Genomic DNA, 19,557 nt, shown 5'->3' with positions numbered 1-19,557 from the left:
ACTCTCCTTTCCTTTACTGCTGTGTCAGCTCATTTTTCATCATCTGGATCTGCCCTTTCCTCTCCACCCATGAACTGTACTTCCTTTCTGCAACCTCTTGTACCTGCCAACCAAGCATCTTCCAAAACTTAGTCATTGCCCTCTGCTTTTGTCCTTCTTTTCTGCAGTTAATTGTTACAGTGCTTAACCCAGCACCTCCACATCCAATGTCTGTAAACATGGTTCTGTTCTCTTGCCTTCTTGTCAGTCTTACTGCTGTCTACCAGGCATCTCTTACTAACTATCCAGACGACACATAAAGAATAGATCAAAAGCTAAGCTCATCATTGCTATCATTTATTGTGTACCAATAAATTACTGTTACTAGTAGTAGTAATAGTAGGATACTGGACAGTATAAATTTCCCCTCCCTTTAGCAATATCTTTTCCTCCTTGTCCACCAGCTAATAAGCCAGTTGCTCTTCCCAGCCTCCATGACTGTAAACGGAACCTTCATTCCTCTAGTCCTGGCAGTTTCCATTGTTAGTTAGCAGTTCGTTCTGTTGGTTAAGAACTAATCTGTTTGTTATTAGCGGTGAGACCTCAAGGCAAGTTTCTTAAATTCTGTAAGCTCTCGAAATGGAGTTTAAAAGTAGTGCCTATCTCCTAGGGTAGCTGGGAGGATTAAATAATTCGTATAAAATTCTTAGTATATGCCAATGCTATAATACAATGATGTCAGCTATTTTTTGCACTATTATCGTGATTTTATTTATTTGGACCAGTTTCACCTTCAAGTGATCCTGAGACTCCGGGAGTATAATATTTGAAATAAAGGAAGGCTGCGGGGTACGCCATACGCAGCAAATGGTGGACGTGGGCGAGTGGGTAAGGATATTCTTAGGAGCTATTCAGGCTGATTTGGGCTTTGCTGGGAGTGAGAGAAGTGCAGACATGGTGGTTTCAAACTCGGACCGTCTATTCACACGTCTACAGAAGAGCTGGCTGAGAGGCCACTCCCACCTGCCAGGAGTTTACCATCTGGATGTACCTTCCAATAGTGCTTAGACTTGCCTGGCAACTAACAAATGCTTTGCAGTAATAAGGGAAAAGGGGATTTTACAGAACTTTCCCGGTTGATCCAGTATCAAAAGAATTTTCAGGTGCTGGAAAATAGACTAATTGTTTTGTAGCCAGATGACAGAGGTGGCTCATCTGTCACAGGCAGCAGCAGTTCTTGCTTAGAGGAAGCCGCTCAGAAATGGTAACAGCAGGGCCTGCTTGCTTGTCTTTTGCATCAAACCACAGTCAAATTTGCTGGGCTACTGTATTGATGACACCCAGAAACCTAGTCTACACAGCCTGAAGGCTCAAGAAGTGTAAAAGGGCATCTAGCTTCTGACTCAGGTGTGGCTTCTGCATGCACCCACCTTCTAAAAGATACCAAAAAGACATGTCTTCATTCCAGCAAGCACTTAACAGCATTTAGAACCAGACAGTCATTCTTTCTAAATTTTGTGAATTTTCTCATTGAGTTACATCAGATGTGAATAAACAGTCACAAATGAGTAAAGCAGCATACGGGCAAAAGAAAAAAGAGCAATACCTGAGTCTTCAGAATTCATGCAGGTAATATATTAAGTTTGCTTTGTAGTATAAACGCAAGGTTTAGCCACAGTAAACACATATGCTTAAGAAGACATCAGTCACAAAACATAACGTTGTGCTTTTAATTCACAGTAGTAATTAGAAAAATAAAGACATGATCAATTTTTCACACTGCCTAGTAATTTGTAGAAAGACACTTACAATCTTCAAGTAGTTTTGCTTTTCCCCCATCAATATCAGCAGGTGAGTGGGCAAACAGGATTAAAGAAAACCATATGTTAGTAATAAGAACGTTAGAACCCTGAAGATAAAAGGCGCATCTCGTCTATTTGATTTGATCTACAAAAAAAAAAAAAAAAGTATAGCGAAGGTTGAAGTTGGGAAGTTGCAAGAGAAAGAAACTTGCATTAATGGTTTGCTTTTTGTTTTGGTCCTATAGTATTTATCCACATAAACATATGGGAGAACAAAAGCAATGCTGGAGGCAAAGACGATCCTTCCAGGAAGAGGAACGGCTAATTCCATTCCATACATGTCGTGCTGGACAAGTAATTATGTTCAATTTGAAAAATAGCTGAAATCTACAATTAATCTGAGTTGTCACATACTGTGTAGTGTCTGATCCTATTATCCCAGCCATCACTATGCACATGGTAATAATACCCAACGATGGGACATTGCTACAATGCTCTATCTCAGGCAAGTCCAGCAATGAATTTAAATTTTTAGGTTGCTATAAAAAAAAAAAAAAAATCACCAACTCCATAATTGAACTTTTCAGACTGTTAGCATATTTCTGCTTCAGAATTCTTCAACCTCCCAGGTGCTGCTGGTGCCCACGCCAAGGAGCAGCTTAGGGACTGGAGAAGGGGTGAGGGGGACAGGGGCAGGGGAGAAATCACATTAGCATGCAGTTCAAATGGTTCCACAGTGCTGCCTGTCCTTACTCCTTGCAAAGGTTAATGCAAGACTGCCGGGTTAGCCCCGACTTTCTTTTCGTCATGGCTGTGCCTCTTCTCCATTAGCAGTGATAACTGAGTTAGCCCTGGGTAACTGTTTCCCTCTGATTGTTAGATTGAGCAGTCAGATTAAGGGAGAATATATTTAACCCAAGAGAGAACAAAAACATTTCTCTCAAGAGCTTGCTTCTCTTTTCCGGGCTTCTGCTGGGGCAAATGCTTGCTTAGGCATTTCCACTCCAATGGACTTAAGCAATAGTATCTGTATATAATATACAGATACTATATAAAATATACATATTTATTACATACAATATTTAATATATTTTTATATGCACAACATTGAAATTAAGGTTATTGGATTAATATTCTTTTAAATAAAAAATTGCATTTTATTGTACTTTAGATTATAACAGCACAGCAAAGGAAGTCAACTAAATGTGGGGCAAATCACTTCTCTTCCTAATGCCTTCCTACTGGCAGTTACAGCCTCTGTGGCAAAAAATGACATCCCAGCAATTGGACAGCCCTAGGAAAGTACTATCTTCCTTGCACCTTGGAAAGCGTGCCAAACAGATGTTCTATTCAGGAAGCTAATGGATTTAAAGAGGTTGTACAGATTAGGGATAAAGGATAAATCAATTCGGAAGTACAGTAATTGTCCAGATTTGAAATTCAGCTTTCCATTGCAGGAAAAGCAACCAGTTAGAACCTTGAACTAACTTCATTTGTCACAAAGACTCCCCCAGACCAGGGAGAAGTGCAGCACACACTTTACTGTTAGGAAAAGAGGAGGCTAATACAATAGCTGTTGTTTGCTCCATCTGAAACAGTATTTTTGCAGATTACTTGTCTTATTCTCAAAATTTGCATCTGGGTCTTTGATCACAGATTTTAAATAAAAGAAGTCTATTCGCTAGGATTTAGGTAAGATACATTTCCTAGCCCTAGACTCATCTAAAATTCATAATTAAAATGTGAAATTTGCATTGTCTGAATCCAGAGAAATGAGCTATGGGTGGCTTGGGGATACAGTGGGGTGAAGGGTTGGCAGAGTGACCATCCCCTAATCGTTTCCAGGACACTCTGAAGAGAGAGGGTGAAGTGGCCATTTTAAAGTGATTGGAATTATTTTCTTGCAGAACTGCTTCTATAAAGAGCTGCCTGTTGAGAGGATCAGGGCAGCCTCAAAACTCACTCCTTCTCAGGCCAAAGCCCCCCAGGGTACACGAAAGGCACCTGATGGGGAAGGAGGATAATGATAGGGAGAGAACAATAAGTCTAACCATTTCCATGGCCATTTCTAAGGTGTGAGTCTTGATAAACACCAGGTGCTGAAGGTAAAAGCCAAGTTAATTGTGATTAGCTTTTCAGCATCACAGAGACCCTCTCCATTCACACAGCTCAGAGTGATGGTAAATGCCGGGGAGGTTTTGACTCCTGGGCCTAACGGTTTTAAAACGTTAATACTTACGATCAAGAGGTACTTCCACTGCACTAATCATCTGGCACAGGAAGACAATCAGGGGCCCTCTGCCTGCAGATAAGCACTTCTTTTTCGGCATTATTTTAATCTGCATTAGCTTAATTCCTGCTGAGACCCACAAACTGAATTTCTTTTCTTCTTTCACAAAAGACTTCTGTGAAATGTTTAACTAATTTTCATGCAGGGTGCTGAAAAAGGATAGAATAAGAATAATAATTATAAGGTACTAAAACAAAGGAAATGAAGAGTAGAAAGAAGTCTGTAGCACAGAAAACTAGCCCTGTATTATACATGAACTCTAAAAGGGAGCTAACTTTTAAATATTTAACTCTCAAGACTGGAAAAATCATTTATTCATAAATCGGCTAAAATCAGTTCAGAAATATTTGTAGCAAGGTAAAGCAAAATCTTTCTGCTTTGCCATCCTTATGATTTTTCCATTTTAAATGTTTGTATTGTAAGTGCTCTTGGAGGCCAGGATGTCTTTCTTAACAGACCAAGACAACTTGGCTTTTAAGCCGGTTAGAAAGCACTTACTTTGTGACACTTAAGAGGAGAGGCCTAATGGCTTCTTTATTCTTGAGATGATCTCTGGGAAATTTCAAGGCACTGTCAAAAATTTGCTTCAAACCAAAAACATAGACTTACCAGCTGAACCAGCAACAATTCAGGCCTTCCTGACCTCTCACCTAGACTACTGAAACAGACCTAGCTGGCTTTCCTCACCCTCCTTAATGATAATCAATTAATTTTTTTCTAAAGAGGCTTCTTAGGTCAAATATTACGAGTGACCATATGGGACCAAGGAGCCTTGGTAGTGCAATGGTTAAGCACTTGCTGTTAACTGAAGGTCTGGCAGTTCAAACCCACCCAGCAGCTCTGCAGGAGAAAAGTCCTGGCAATAAGCTCCAGTAAAGATTAAAGCCTAGGAAACCCTATAGAGCAGTTCTACTCTTGTCATATAGGGTCACTATGAGTTAGGATTGACTCAATGGCATGTAACAACATATGGAACCTACCAAGTAAATTCCAATATATCTTTAAACAGGTATTAAAACCTTCAACGATCTGGCCTCAATTTATCCTCCCAAACTTACTTCCTTCTACTTCCATATAACTGTTTTTTTGTTGTTGTTGTTGTTGGATGGTTTGCTTCCTGTTTTCCTTTCTTGGGTCAATCCTTCAATACGCCTTGAATTTTCCCACCTTCTTGCCTTCGTTTATTTGATTGTTTTTACCTGGATGCCTTTTCGGTTATGCTAGTACCGCTTGCCATCGAGTTGACTCTGACTCACTGCGACACCACATGCATCAGAGCATTAGAACTGTGCTTCATATGATTTTCAAGGGCTGTTTTTTTGGAAGTAGATCACCAGGGCTTTCTTCTGAAGTGCCTCTGGGTGGACTAGAACCTCTAACTTTTTGGTTAGCTACTGAGTATGCTAACCGTTTACACAATCCAGGAACTTGTAGTCCTTATCAAAATCCAATATACCTCTTATAGATTAGCTAAAAAGCCACCCAAACTAGAAGTTTTCTTACCTTCCTAAGAATTCTTGAATTAATTAATCATAACCTCTATTAGATAGTGTCGTGGATTGAATTGTGTCCCCCCAAAATAGGTGTCAACTTAGCGAGGCCATAATTCCCAGTATTATGTAACTATCCTTCATTTTATGTGTTGTAAATCCTAAAACTTCTATAACGCAGGATTAGGTTGGGGGGTGTCTTGAGTCGTACTATATTCTTACTCATCCTTATTTAAGTCACCGCCTTACTCAAGCCACGCCTTTACTCAAGTCACACCCTTGCTTGAGTCATACCTTTTGTCTTACAAGAGATAAAAGGAGAGGGAAGCAAGCAGAGAGGAGAGGGGCCTCCCTACCACCAAGAAAGACCAGTCGGGAGCGGCGCGCATTCTTGGGACCTGCGGTCTCTGTGATGAGAACCTCCAGATCTGGGGGAAGATGGATGCCAAGACACATGGAGATATCAAAGGAACCAGGAAACAGAAGCTGAGGAGACAAGGACCTTTCTGTAGAGCCAACAGGGACAGAAAGTCTTCCCCTAGAGCTGGCACTCTGAATTTGGACTTCTAGCTTCCAAAACTGAGAAAATAAATCTGTTTGTTAAAGCCATCCACTTGTGGTATTTCTGCTATAGCAGCAGTAGATAACTAAGACAGAATTTGGTACTGGGAGTAAGGTGCTGTTCTAACAGATACCTAAAATGTGGAAGCAGTTTTGGAATTGGGTAACGGGTAGAGGCTCAAAGAGATAGAAGCCTAGATTGCCTTGAAGAGACTGTTGGTAGAATTATGGACATTAAAGGCAATTCTGATGAGGGCTCAGAAGGAAGTGGGGTGAGCTACAGAGAAAGTCTATCATCTTAAAGAATACATATGGCACCAGCAACAGAATGATGCTAGGAATGTGGACATTAAATATGCTTCTGTTGGGGCTTTAAAAGAAAATGGTGAACATGTGATTGGACAGTGGAGGAAGGGCAATACTTTTTATGCAGTGGCAAAGAACTTGCCTAAATTACGTTTAAATGTTTGGTGGAAGGTAAAACTTGTAAATGATGAACTTAGATATTTTGCTGAGGAGATTTCCAAGCAATATCTTAAAGGGACCATGTGGCTTCTAACTGCTTATAGTAAAATGCCAGAAGAAGATGGACTTAAAAATGAACTGCGCAAAATGAAAACAGAATCAAAGTGTAGGGTTATGGCCTCCAGGGTTTCAAAGGATAGGGCCATGGTCTCCTGAATCTCAAAAGGTGGGGCCGTACCCTCCTAGGTTTCAAAGAGTCAGATCTTCACCAACTTGGTTGCAGAGTGTGGGGCTGCCAATAAGGTGTACCAGGGGGATGGGGCTGCCACTCAAAGCAGAGAGGGTGGAGCTGCTGTGCCCAATGAGCAAAAGAATGGGGCCTGCCAGGCCGAGGCGATGCGGTCTCCACCCCTATGGACTAGGCTGCCATGCCCAAGGGGCAGAAAAATGGGGCCTGCCAGGGCTGAGGGGTTGGGGTCACCACTTGGATGGACTAAGAGAATGGGGCTGCACAAAGACGAGGAAGCAGAGCTGCCATCCCAGTGAGCCAGGAAGGCGGAGCTGAAGCCCAGGGTGGAGAGGTCTCTACTCAGAATCTAGAGAACATGGCCAACACGTAGAGTCTGGAGGGCAGGGCTATTGCCCAGTTGGTGTTAGAGAGCAGAGGACTATGTTTAAACTTTGAGAGTTAATGTAAATTTTTCTGCTGGGTTTTGGGCTTTCATGGTACCTGTTATTCCTTCTTTCCCTCCAATTTCTCTCATATATAATGAGAATGCCTACCTTGTGCCTGTTTCACCATTGTACTTTGGAAATGGATAGCTTGTAATCTAGATTTCACAAGTTCACAGATTAAGAGGACTTTTACCTCAGAATGGAATATGCCTAAAGTCTCACCCATATTTTATTTAGATGATTCAGAAGATAAGATTTTGGACTTGGAGTCAATTTAAGACTTTTGTGATATGATAGTGTAAACGTGTTTTACATGTAGCAAGTACATTAATTTTGGGAGGGCAAAGGGTAGAATGTCACGAATTTAATTGAGTCCCCTGAAAATACGCATCATCTTGGCTAGGCCGTAATTCCCAATATTACATAACTATTCTCCATTTTATGTGTTGTAAATCCTAAAATCTCTATGAGATGGGATTAGGGTGGGGTGTATCTTAAGTCACATCATACCCTTACTCAAACCACTGCCTTACTCAAGTCATGCCCTTACTCAAGGCACACCCTTCCTTGAGTCATACCCGTTGCCTTACAAGAGATAAAAGGAAAGAGAAGTGAGCAGAGAGGAGAGAGACCTCACCACCACCAAGAAAGAAGAGCCAGGAGCAAATAGTCTGCTTTGGACCTGGGGTCCCTGCACTGAGAATTTCCTTGACCCAGGGAAAGATGGATGCCAAGACACATTGTAATCTTCAAGGAACCAGGAAGCAAAAACTGAAGAGACAAAGACCTTCGTCCAGAGCCAACAGAGACAGAAAGCCTTCCCCTAGAGGTGGCACTCTGAATTTGGACTTCGAGGTTCCTAAACTGTGAGAAAATAAATTTCTGTTTGTTAAAGCCATCCACTTGCGGTATTTCTGTAATAGCAGGACTAGATAACTAAGAGAGATGGATAAATAAATAGGTAGACATTGTTTTTTTGCACATATGTTATTTCCCAATCTTTCAGACAAGGATTATGTGTCATTCATTTTTGCATCCCCCTCCTATCACTTAATACAGAGCCTTGAAAAGGGAAGTGTTCATTGTACATCAGAGAGGATGAGCACACACACAGAATATAAATCCCTGGCCCACAACAAACTCCTACCTGGAATGATAGGTTTAATCATGTCTTGATTAAATGAAGAGAGGTGGGGGTGACCCACGGCTCTCAGGAGAAGGTGGGAGGGTTGTTATGATTATGCACTGGGTTAGCTCCCACAAACTTAATAACTGAATTATTTGTGTAATTATTTTTATAATGCCCAACTGTCCTACCAAATTCCAAGCCTTCTAAAGGCAGGGACTGCATCTATCCTGTTCACTACTGCATCACCAGAGCCCACCACCTTGCTTGGCGCATGGTAGGTGGTAAGTAAATGTTTGTAGGAAAATGAATGAAGGGAGGAAAGGAAAAAGAAAGGGAGATTTAAGATCTTTGAAGATGAGATTGTATTCAGATGGGCAGTATGACCATGATTTACCCAAGGTTATATTTCTATGTAAACTATCTGGTTTGAGAACCAAACTCTCTCATCATGGTCAAATTAGTTGAAGTATGTTTGTGTGTAGAATAGAACTTAAATACATAACAGAAAAATGAAACTATTGATGACATGTTTTGCTAGCAATTGAGTTGTACCTGGTTAAAATTGTAATAGGATACTACTTACTAAACAACTACAGGAAAATAACAATTTGTTAAATATAAATATTGTACTTATATAAATATTGTTTGGTGAGTGAAGCACCAGACTATGGGGTTTCATTTAAGAGCCAGGAAACCTGTCTTTTCATATTATAACATAGAAGCACTCACGTCCATTAGCCATTGAGGAGCAGCTATGGGAGTTCACCAAGGCATTCCTGACCAAAACACGCACCAGAGTGTCTTTCTTTGTTATATCATTCAACCAGTTTTACGTACATATCTCGTGATTTTTCTGTTGAAATGCTAAATTCTGACTTAACACTTAAGCTTCAGGGAAAATCAAAATAAATGCCACACATGCAGATCCCACTAACCCACAAGCTACAGTTGGTGTGAACATGTTGCATGTACTGACCGAAGACAACAGAATCAAACATGGAGAAAACAAATGGCATACCTGCCTGACTTGTGTGTCAGGCTAATGAAATTTATTCAGTTTAAGTGCCTAGCTCTCTGAATACATGCTGGAGAACTAAAATACTTCCTAAAAGACATACTAATAAATTGTAATTCCTATATGATCTTAAACAGCTATATAAAATTTCTGTATTATCCGTTCTTCATTTATTATTTATTTTGCTTCAATGCTTAACTGTTTAGCTGTCAAAATACAGAAAACCATTAGGTAACTTCATATAAAAGAGAACATCACTCAGTCTGCTGTACTTTTTCAGAGGAGCAACCAAAAAAACCAAACCCATTGCTGTTGAATTGATTCCGGCTCATAGCAATCCTACAGACAGAGTAGAGCTGCCCCACAGGGTTTCCAAGACTATAAATCTTGACGGAAGCAGACTACCACATCTTTGTCCCACAGAGCCACTGGTGAGATCGAAATACTTAGAACCACTGACCTTTTGGTTAGCAGCCGAACACTTAACCACTATGCCACCAGGACTCCTTTTTCAGAGTAGACATGGAATCAAATATTGCACACTAAACCACAGAGCTTTATAAAGAAAAAAAAAATTCAAGGTTTTAAGAAAAATCGAGAAAGCACTTACTTAATAAGACATGACTAAATCCTCACAATGAGGGGAGGTCATGGACTAAGACGACTGAAGATGTGGTCTCCCTTCAGAAGTTGTAAGTTAACTGCACCATTAGCCACAAAGTCATCCAGTGTAGATTCTGTTTTGGGAGGACAAAGCAACAGCCCAGCCCATGCTCAGATTCCTGCCTACGGAAAATTACCCACCTCCTCCCACGAGCGCCATCATAGGTGAAAAACTGAATGCCCAAAGACAGGAGAAGGTCCCAGCACTCAATCAAACTGCAAATCAAATACTGCCACGGAAAACTGATGCACACCTCACCAGGAAAAACCACTGCTTCTGCACTCTCGATAAGAATGCCAATGCCTGCCCTGTGAGGAGCCCACCTGCCTTGTTCTTTACCTTGGAAAATGATGGTCATTCTCCTTTAAGTGAGAATCACTAGCTAAAACAAAATCATCTGTCCAATTATACTAAAGTGAGTAAAACTGCCATTTGAAAGAGCAGCATCATGTTTGGTCAAGGCTAAGAGTATATTAGTGCAATAGAGCTTGTGATTTGCAATAATATTTGCCACAGAAATTTTAAATCATATGTGAATGAGACAAATGGTCGATTTGTCTTCTGAATATAAATCACCCCGATATTTAAAAGCACAGATAGTATTAAAAGAACCCAGAGTGATGATAAACAGTAATAACCTTTAGTATTTTGCTTCATTTAACACCTTTCAAAGCAACCGTCCACATGTTATCTACAGAACCTGTGAAACAGAAAGTAAAAAAACAAAACAAAATAAAAAAAAAAACCACTCCCTTCTTTAGGAAACTTCTCACAGTTGCAAAGGAAACAAAATTCAAGGATTCTTTATTTCTTTTGGCCTAAAATTAATATTAAACCAGACAGTAATCATTTCCCTGAGCTGTTTACTATGTACTTCAGAAGAAAACCTACAGTTTTAACCACGGATTCCCATCAAGTCGGAGAAAAGTAGCTAGCTCTCATGGTGATTACTTAAGTTTTGTCATTAGAAAGAAAATAAAATCTGTCTTTCTCTCAAGTGAAAGATGACATTATTTTAATTTAAAAGGAGTATTAGCTCTCTGCCAGAACTGGATGGCCATGCGTTACTTACCGTTTCCTTCTGCTTGGTTTCTGCTTTTCAGCATCCCAACATGGGTGGTTCAATGCTGACTGCACAATGTAATATGATCTACAGACTCTCAAAGCCAATAAACAAATATGCTTATGTGACTGGTCGCCCTTTGACACACTAATTATTGCTCTGATGACACATCAGTGGGTGGCCTCACTGACTGGATAACTGGATGTGACATCATCTAGGCTGTGAAAAGCATTTTTCAGCCCCCAACTCAGTGATAGTCATTTCTCATATTTTATTAGGTGTTTACCATAAGGAACAATCACAGATTTTGATTCTTAGACAATGGAGGGAAGGTTAGAGAACGATGGACAATGACTGTGCATAATTAACACGTCAACCAAGTCATAGTTACATCAGCACAACCGTACAACCACAGATGCACCTCAGTAAAAGTGGTCTGGGGTTATGTGACTGCAGACACTGGAGTGATCTCTTCGAACAACAAGGCAAGCTGGGTGAAGAATGGACCATGTTTCTAATTTCACCATAGCCCAAAGGAATCTTTCATAGCAGAGTTTCTACAAGGAATCTAGTAGCTAGAACCTAGACTATCTTAGGAAAGGTGAACAATTAAGAGGTGCTTTTTACTCAAATAATAAATGACCCTGATATTAGCTCAATTCTCTATTTTTCAGGGCACTATAATTGATTATTTTATTTGCTGTTCATAAAAACCCCAGAAAATAAAAAGGTATTTATTATACCCATTTAACAGATGGATGAAACAGTTATTACACCCATTTAACAGATGAGAACAAAGCAGTCACAATGGCTACCATTCAGTGAGCACTTTCTATGTGCCAGGTACCAGGCTGAGTGTGCTCTATGCATTAACTTATTCTCTCAACACCCCATAGGTAAATTCTGTCAAACTTTGCAGTTAAATGAAAATGAATCTGAGGTGCAGGATGGTAAAGCCACCTGTTTAAGGACACACACAAGGTTTGTGAAAAGCCAGGCCTAGAGTTTCGTTCTTCTGAAAAGTTCTGGAGCTTTTGGCCATCTCACATTGCCACGCCCTGAGAGGCATTTCCTTTCCTCTCATATGTTCTTATTTTGCATTTATCCAGCAAGCAAACAGAATTATCAAGTTTAATCACTGATTTTAAAAAAGCTGATGGTCTCTGAATATCTTGGCAGGTCTTCATAATGCTGCCCATAGCACAGCTCCAGGGGGCTCTTCACATTGGATTCCACGTGAATAGTGTGCCCTGGAGTTGTACCACATGCTGGCCCTCGCCTTTTAAAGGAACAGCAAGTGTGGACAGCATAGACAAGACACACTTTAAAAACTTAGTTTTAAAACTAGGCGATCTATATACACAGTACAGCAGTCAAAAAGTACAAAAGACCATGTAATGCGAAGTAAGCAACCCAGCAACCCAGTTTCTCCCTTGGGAGGCAGTCGCTATTACCAAGTTCTTGTGGTCCTTTCTGGAGATATTTCATGCATAAAGAAGCATAAAAATATATAAAAACAATTAAGATTTTAAGACTTTTTGAAGTTAGAAAAAAATTTTCAAAGCTTTTTTTGACATTGAAGCTAGAGCACCATAAATGCCAAGGCCTTTCAATGAAATTTATTTGTAAACTTGTGAAATTATCTAGATATTGGCTTTTTTTTTACATCTCTTTTATTTTGCAGCACAATTATAATAAAGGAAATAGTATAATATAAGAAAACAATATAACCAAGAGATCTAAGACACAGGCTAAATCACAGCTAATAAATGTCCATATGTGCGAGCCTAATAGTGACTCTTACCAAGGATGACACCTGTTCCCTGCTTGTCCAGCCAGCTACCTGACGATAGTTGTCAGAATCAACTTCAGTGGTGGGAGAACTGATTGGAAAAGGAAGGGTGGCTGGAGCAAGAGGGAACAGTCCTTCTCAAAGGAGAGGGAATATCGTTCCTCATCCCCACTCCCAAATCCAATCACAATTAGCTAAACAGAAGGGAGAGAAGACCACCCCACTCTGAATGCTTACCATGCACACAATCTTTCTCTGGGGAGGGCTGTACTGACCCCACCATCCTGACCAAGGCTAAGACAATTAGGGGGAAGCTGTCCATGGTGCGATGGATTGCTTTTGTGTAGCCTTCCTCTCCATGGTCTTGTGACTCCCACCCAATCACTTGAGCAAATAAGGTAACTGTGGCCCACCAAGGGGACTGGTCAGTTTTGCCATCCTGATTGTCTTAAAAGAGAGCTAATTCCAGAGCAAAGACAGGAACTCACCACCACCAAGGAAGAACAGCCAAGGGTGGAGCGTGTCCTTTGGACTCGGGATTCCTGTGCTGAGAAGCTCCTGGAGCCAGGAGACCAAAAGAGGGAGAGAATGAGAGAGTGCTGTAACACTGAAGATGGTGAAAAGCAGTGGCAGAGAAATGGCAACAGGAGAGACTGACAGGAGACAGTACATTGGGTTTCCTGGCCCACAGAGTGAGAAAGCTGAGTGCCTTTGGGCAGGAGGCTTCCTGGCTGAGTAGGATACCTCTGGGCACTTGGTGGAACTAGGTTTGCTGACCCACAGAGCTAGAGCTGAGCACTTCTGGGCTGAGGCTTACTTGAGTGGGGTGTCTCTGCACACTTATTGGCAGAGTTAAAAGAGCTTTGTAATACGTGCCCAAGCAGGGCTGAAGCCGAGGGTTAGAGAGAGGTGTGCCTGTGAGCACAGCTGGAAGAGGCTCTCCTGATGGAAGAACTGTATCTTGAGAATTCCTGAACCTGAATTGTAACCTGTTACTTCCCTAATAAACCCTATAATCGTGAGTATTGTCTGTGAGTTCTGTGTGGCTGCTGCAATGAATTATCAAATCCAGCAGAGAAGTAGAGAGTGCTGTGGGAGGGACAGTTGGTGTCAGAACTGGTAAAGATAGTGGAGAGAGGAGGTATGTCTGAACTCTGCCTCATAGGAATCAGCCTTGCGCTGTTGGTTCTTCTCCCCCGTCATGAAGTTAGAGGAGGTCAGATGCCACTCCCACGTCATTTTTACGTGTCTGACCCAAAGGCAGGCAGCCATCTAGAGTCTGGCCAGTAGCCTGTGAGGTGACTTGGCAGCTTGAGTGTAAGTGAAGAGTGACGAAGTGGTAACAAATTCCTCCCTGAGGGGGAGGGTGAGTGTGACACAGAAAGAGAGAATGATTCAAGAGTTTGCAGTGGGACCAAAGGTCAGAGGTCACACAGAGGGAAGGCAGCATGAGAAAGCATGAGTAAGCAGAGGTTGCGAGGGGTTAAGAGTAGAATGTGTTCAGTTGGCAGCAATAGAAGCAGTAGAAGCAGAGACAGAGAGCAGCTGAGTGACCATGGCATCAGTGGAACACCTGACAGGTGATAACAAGCACCTGCTACATCTGCACTAAGATAATCAGGTCTCTAAAACTCGTGGTACAGATGATGTTTCAGCTCTGTGTTAAGTTTGCCAGAATAGTAGCTGTGGTTGAGCCTTCTCCCTGTCTTTTTCCTTCTAGTGTATTCTAAGACAAGCCTTCGTTAAAATGGTAGATAGACTGGTTACGCTGGTGGCTTCCAGTGAAGCACCCCTCTCATGCTTGTGTAGCCCCCCCACCACAATGACTCTGGGCCTGGCCATGTGATATGTTTGGTTAATCAGATGTTAGCAAGTACTATGCAAGCAGAGGCATAATGAACATTTGCACACTGGGGCTTGTCCTCTTCTAATGTTCCCTCCAGGAATCTCAAGCTGGACCACTGAATGATTAGAGGTCAGTGGAAAGAGGCCCTGGAAGATGAAAGGCCACCTTCAATTTCCTGGCCTCAGTCAAGCTCCTAGTTGAATGCAGCTGTCATGGATTGAATTATGTCCCCCCCAAAATTTGTGTATCAGTTTGGATGGGCCATGATTCCCGGTATTGTGTGATTTTCCTATATATTGTAACTCCTGCCTCTATGATGTTAATGAGGGAGGATGGGTGGCAGTTGTGTTAGTGAGGCAGGACTCAATTTACAAGATTGGATTGTGTCTTGAGGCAATCTCTTGAGATATAAAAGAAAGAAGCAAGCAGAGAGACAGGGGGGCCTCATATCACCAAGAAAGCAGCACTGGGAGCAGAGTGCATCCTTTGGACCTGAGATTCCTGTGCTGAGATGCTCCCAGACCAAGGGAAGACTGATGCATGACAAGGGCCTTCCTCCAGAGCTGACAGAGAGAGAAAGCCTTTCCCTGGAGCCGGCACCCTGAATTGGGACTTCTAGCCTACTGGACTGTGAGAGAATAAACTTTTCTTTGTTAAAGCCATCCACTTGTGGTATTTCTGTTATAGCAGCACTAGATGACTAAGACAGCAGCTGGATGAGTGACTTCAGTTACACCATATGCAACAGAAGAGCTATCTCGCCAACCCTCAGAAATATGAGAAAGAATAAATTGTCGCTATTTTAGATCATAAAATCTTGACATGGTTTATTACGTAGCCATACTCATTGCTATTGAGTTGATTCCAATTCATAGTGACCCTATAGGACAGAGTAGAACTGCCTCATAGGGTTTCTAAAGCTATAAATCTTTACAAAACCAAACTGCCACATCTTTTTTCCACAGGGCAGCTGGTGGGTTCGAACTGTCAATCTTTTGGTTAGCAGCCAAGTGCTTAACCACTGTACCACCAGGGCTCCTTTATGTAGCCATAGCCATAGATACCTGAAATAATTAACTAAGATAAACTGAGATTGGCTCAGTGTCCTGCAGCCAGAAAGATCCTAATACATTAGGAGGATCGATGATCCAAATACACAGGTCTCCGCAAAAGATCACAGCCAGAATCACAGGAATTCTAAATGAATAGTCTGGCGATGTAGATTTTCCCTCCAAACTGGTGTATAATTTTGTGTTTTTTTTTTTTTTTTTTGTAGATATGCCTCCTTATATATACGTTGGTGCATCCAAAGGGTACATACTTAAATTACATACTTAAGTCACCATACATAGAGAACGGGTTAACTTTGACTTGTAACAAATTTGTTTAAAATAAAAGAATTGTGGATTATGCTGAATTTAGTCTTAGGCATAATATAAATTTGTTTCTAATGCAGCAAAGCAAAAACTAAGACTTCTCATTCTAGACATTAGGGTGAGAGAGAGCCCAATGTTAGTCTATTTCTCTCACCCTCCCATCTCCATAAATCTGACTAGAGTTCTGGTTGAGCTCAGTCCCAGCTTCCTCTTGGATCTAGTCACACTCCTACCAAACAGGTACCTAATGAAAGAGGGAAGGAGAAAAGGAGAAGGGCAAGCCATGGAGATAGGCCTCATCTCTCATCATACAGTCCACTTCTCAACCGGTTTCCTTCAGATTATAAAACAGAAACAAAGTTCCAATTTTTTAAAGCTAGAAAGTAGAGAACTGCTCCAAAGCTGAAATCTGAAAAATTTCAGAGTGCTTGAAAGTGACTGAAGAAATGACTTAATTTAATTCTTAATACAAATATTATTCTGAAATATTTGTAGAGACATTGAAACAAATTTTGGCTCTATTTACCTTCTTGTAAATTATAAGGATAAGAAACGGTTTATTAAAAAAATTAGCAAAAAGGCCAAAAAGAATATTAGTATTCTAAATGTGCTATTCCTTGTCCACTTGTCAAGAAAACAATATATAACAAAATGGTGGTCATTTAATAGTAAATAATATCATTTTGGAATGCCTGCTACGGTAGTAACATTACAAAAAAAAATTACGTCACATTTCAAAGATAAGAAGCTGGGATTTACAAACCCTGTTATTCTTGCTGAGTAGGATAAGCAATTCAGAGTTGAGATGCAGGCACTGATCAAAACCATGATGTGTGTGGCTCTTCTAATGGGTGTGGCTACCAAATTAGCCACAGTAGGCCAGGTTGTACTGCAGTAAGAAATTAACCCAGAGGTGTCAGTGCTTAACACAATATAGGTTCTATCTCGCTCATGCTAATGTCTGGTGTGGGTTTCAGGGACTCAGCTCCAGGCTTACAGAGTCTCCACTATGTTACGATACTGCCACCTCAACACGTGGCTTCCAAAATCCTTGCGTTCTCCTACTTTTAACTGCCACCAACCAGAAGTAACTCATGCTCACCTTTTGCTCACAACTCATTGACCAGAAGTAGTCAAGGAATCCAACTACAAGGGAGTCTGGGAAATGCAGGGTGGCTGGTGGAATATTTAGTGAGTTCTGCTAGTTCTGCCATAGGGAGTGCACTCTGTTCACAATAAATCTGAAGGTATCTTTTCTGGAAAGAATTTCAGAGGTGGCATTCTATAGAAGGTCAACCTTACTGTTTGATCTGAGTAACCGGTCAGAGAGCAGGCTGATGGTGGTGGGTAGGAAAGAGATGATGGACTGTGTGGGTGCTGGTTGGTTGAAGCCACCTCCTCCACTTTCCTTCCAGCTGTATTTCTGAATTACTGTTTCCTACGACTTAGGTTTTCCCCAAACGTGCCTGGGCATAAGAGGATGGAGAGGCAGAAGACCCAGATTTACCAGTCCCAAGGGATGTCACTCTCACCATGTTGCAGATTACTATAATCTTCACAGCAACACTTCGCAATATATTTTGTTAAGGCATCTGGGCTCTGTGCAATTGCAATGGGACCATGAAAATGAAAAACGGAGACTGACGTGACATGAAGAATTGTACTTTCTACTTGCTATCAGTGCTGGGGAAGGTATATTATCATAAACTAAATAGCTGAAAATATTTCATTCGAGCCAGAGGCTATTTCGTATAAAGAACAAATCTCAGGCACTTGCTGATATGCATTTTGCACGACAAAGAATTTACTAGCAAAACAGCACAGTAACAAAATATTTAACTCCAGGTGCATTTAATTTTCTTTACACAGATCAGAAAAATTAATCAATGAGTGACCATTTGCTTCCAAGACAATTTGTCAGATTTACTTGGGTTTTTTACTCCAAAGAGTACCTTCCTCCTGAGCGTTTATAATATAATTCCATTTCCAGCAAGTTAAATATTAACTCCTCAGGGAGTCCATGTTCTCCATAAAAGTTACTTACAGAGAAGCGTGAGAAGCCCTGGTGGCACAACAATTAAGCACTTAGCTGCTAACCGAAAGGTTGGCAGTTTGAACCCAACTAATGGCTGTGAGGGGGAAAGACCTGGCCATCTGCTTCCACAAAGATTACAAGCAAGAAAGCCCTATGGGGCAGTTTCACTCTGTCACATGGGGTCGCTATGTGTTGGAACCGACTCCTTGGCAACCAACAACGACAACACACAAAAGCATGAGTATTAGAAACAACGTTCTCTGTAATGTGAAATTTAATTAACCCAACAGTCAAAGCTTTGGAACATTTCGCTGTCTGTGCTAAATGACACAGACACTTTTTCTATGAAGATCACACTCTATTTATAGTACTACTTAAACGAACTTCATAGAAGGAGCGAATTTCATTGCTATGGTGTGAAAAGAAATGTGAATTCAAAGAAAAGGGTAGGAATGCCATCAGGAGGAGTGTTCTTGGTCCAAGTGTCCAGAACCCTAGAGAATCAGAATAGAAAAGCCTGATTCTCAAAGCTGGTGTAAGATCATTAAACCTAAAATCACTGTTTGTTCTTTTTGCATCTCTTCCAGTTGAGATTTCATGAAATTTCTTTTTTTGTGGGTAAACTGACAAATTCACTTGCTTCTTGTTATTTGCAGTAGTTATGTTCTATAACATTGCCACAGGCACTGAATTTGCAGACACTGAACCATTGCTCCTGGGGGAAATATAAGGTTAGGTTGCAGCGAGTCGCTGGCCACATTTTCATCAATCAATCAATCAATACACAATGTTGTTTTATGTTTCTTTCCTGTTTAAAGACACCTTATATAATGTATACATTGTTGATGCATTAATACTGAAAACATGGCCAACAGCACTATAACTCATACCTGAACCAAGTTTATCTAACACACGTATTTTCTCCATAAGGCACATCACAGCCTTCTTGCACTTAGGAACACTTGGGGGCCATTGTAAGCAGAGAAATCAGCAACAAAAAGCACAAAAATGCAAAAACCATGGCACTAAATAGATTGTGAAAAGGACACTTGTTTACAGGATGAGAACTGAGACAAGAACGCCAAGGAGCTTCGCCCTGTTCAGCCACAGCTGGGAACGTGTGAGTTGGGCGACTCAAATTTTTTGCTGCTCTGCACGTCTGGGTAGTTCTACTCTGTCCTATAGGGTCGCAATGAGTCTGAATCGACTCGACGGCACTGGGCTTGGCTTGGGCTGCACGTCTGTGAGGAAACCCTCGTGGTGTAGTGGTTAAGAGGTCGGCAGTTTGAATCCACCAGACATTTCTTGGAAACTATGGGGCAGTTTCACTCTGTTCTACAGGGTCAGTATAAGTTGGAATCAACTCAGTGGCTGT

At 41.2% G+C, this 19,557-nt stretch overlaps 1 protein-coding gene across 18 annotated transcripts in view; it reads right to left on the bottom strand.

Annotated features, from left to right (window-relative positions):
* Positions 1-19,557, bottom strand: part of NRCAM (neuronal cell adhesion molecule) — a 302,828-nt gene that overhangs the window by 80,578 nt on the left and 202,693 nt on the right. For 12 of the 18 annotated variants that reach the window (XM_049893835.1, XM_049893833.1, XM_049893851.1 and 9 more), the window contains 2 exons: positions 4,021-4,220; positions 1,789-1,806 (listed from right to left, as the gene is read on the bottom strand). In XM_049893835.1, coding sequence (XP_049749792.1) covers positions 1,789-1,806; positions 4,021-4,126 — 124 coding nt within the window. In that variant the 5' untranslated portion in view covers positions 4,127-4,220. Of the gene's footprint in view, positions 1-1,788; positions 1,807-4,020; positions 4,221-11,142; positions 11,203-19,557 lie in introns of those variants that run through there. The other 6 variants (XM_049893840.1, XM_049893842.1, XM_049893845.1 and 3 more) reach the window with 2 other exon arrangements.

This window comes from Elephas maximus, chromosome 8, assembly GCF_024166365.1.
Source record: "Elephas maximus indicus isolate mEleMax1 chromosome 8, mEleMax1 primary haplotype, whole genome shotgun sequence".
In the NCBI taxonomy this organism is placed as follows: domain Eukaryota; kingdom Metazoa; phylum Chordata; class Mammalia; order Proboscidea; family Elephantidae; genus Elephas; species Elephas maximus.
The sequence above is the reverse complement of the archived record's forward strand: the minus strand, read 5'-3'. Positions and strand labels throughout refer to the sequence as shown.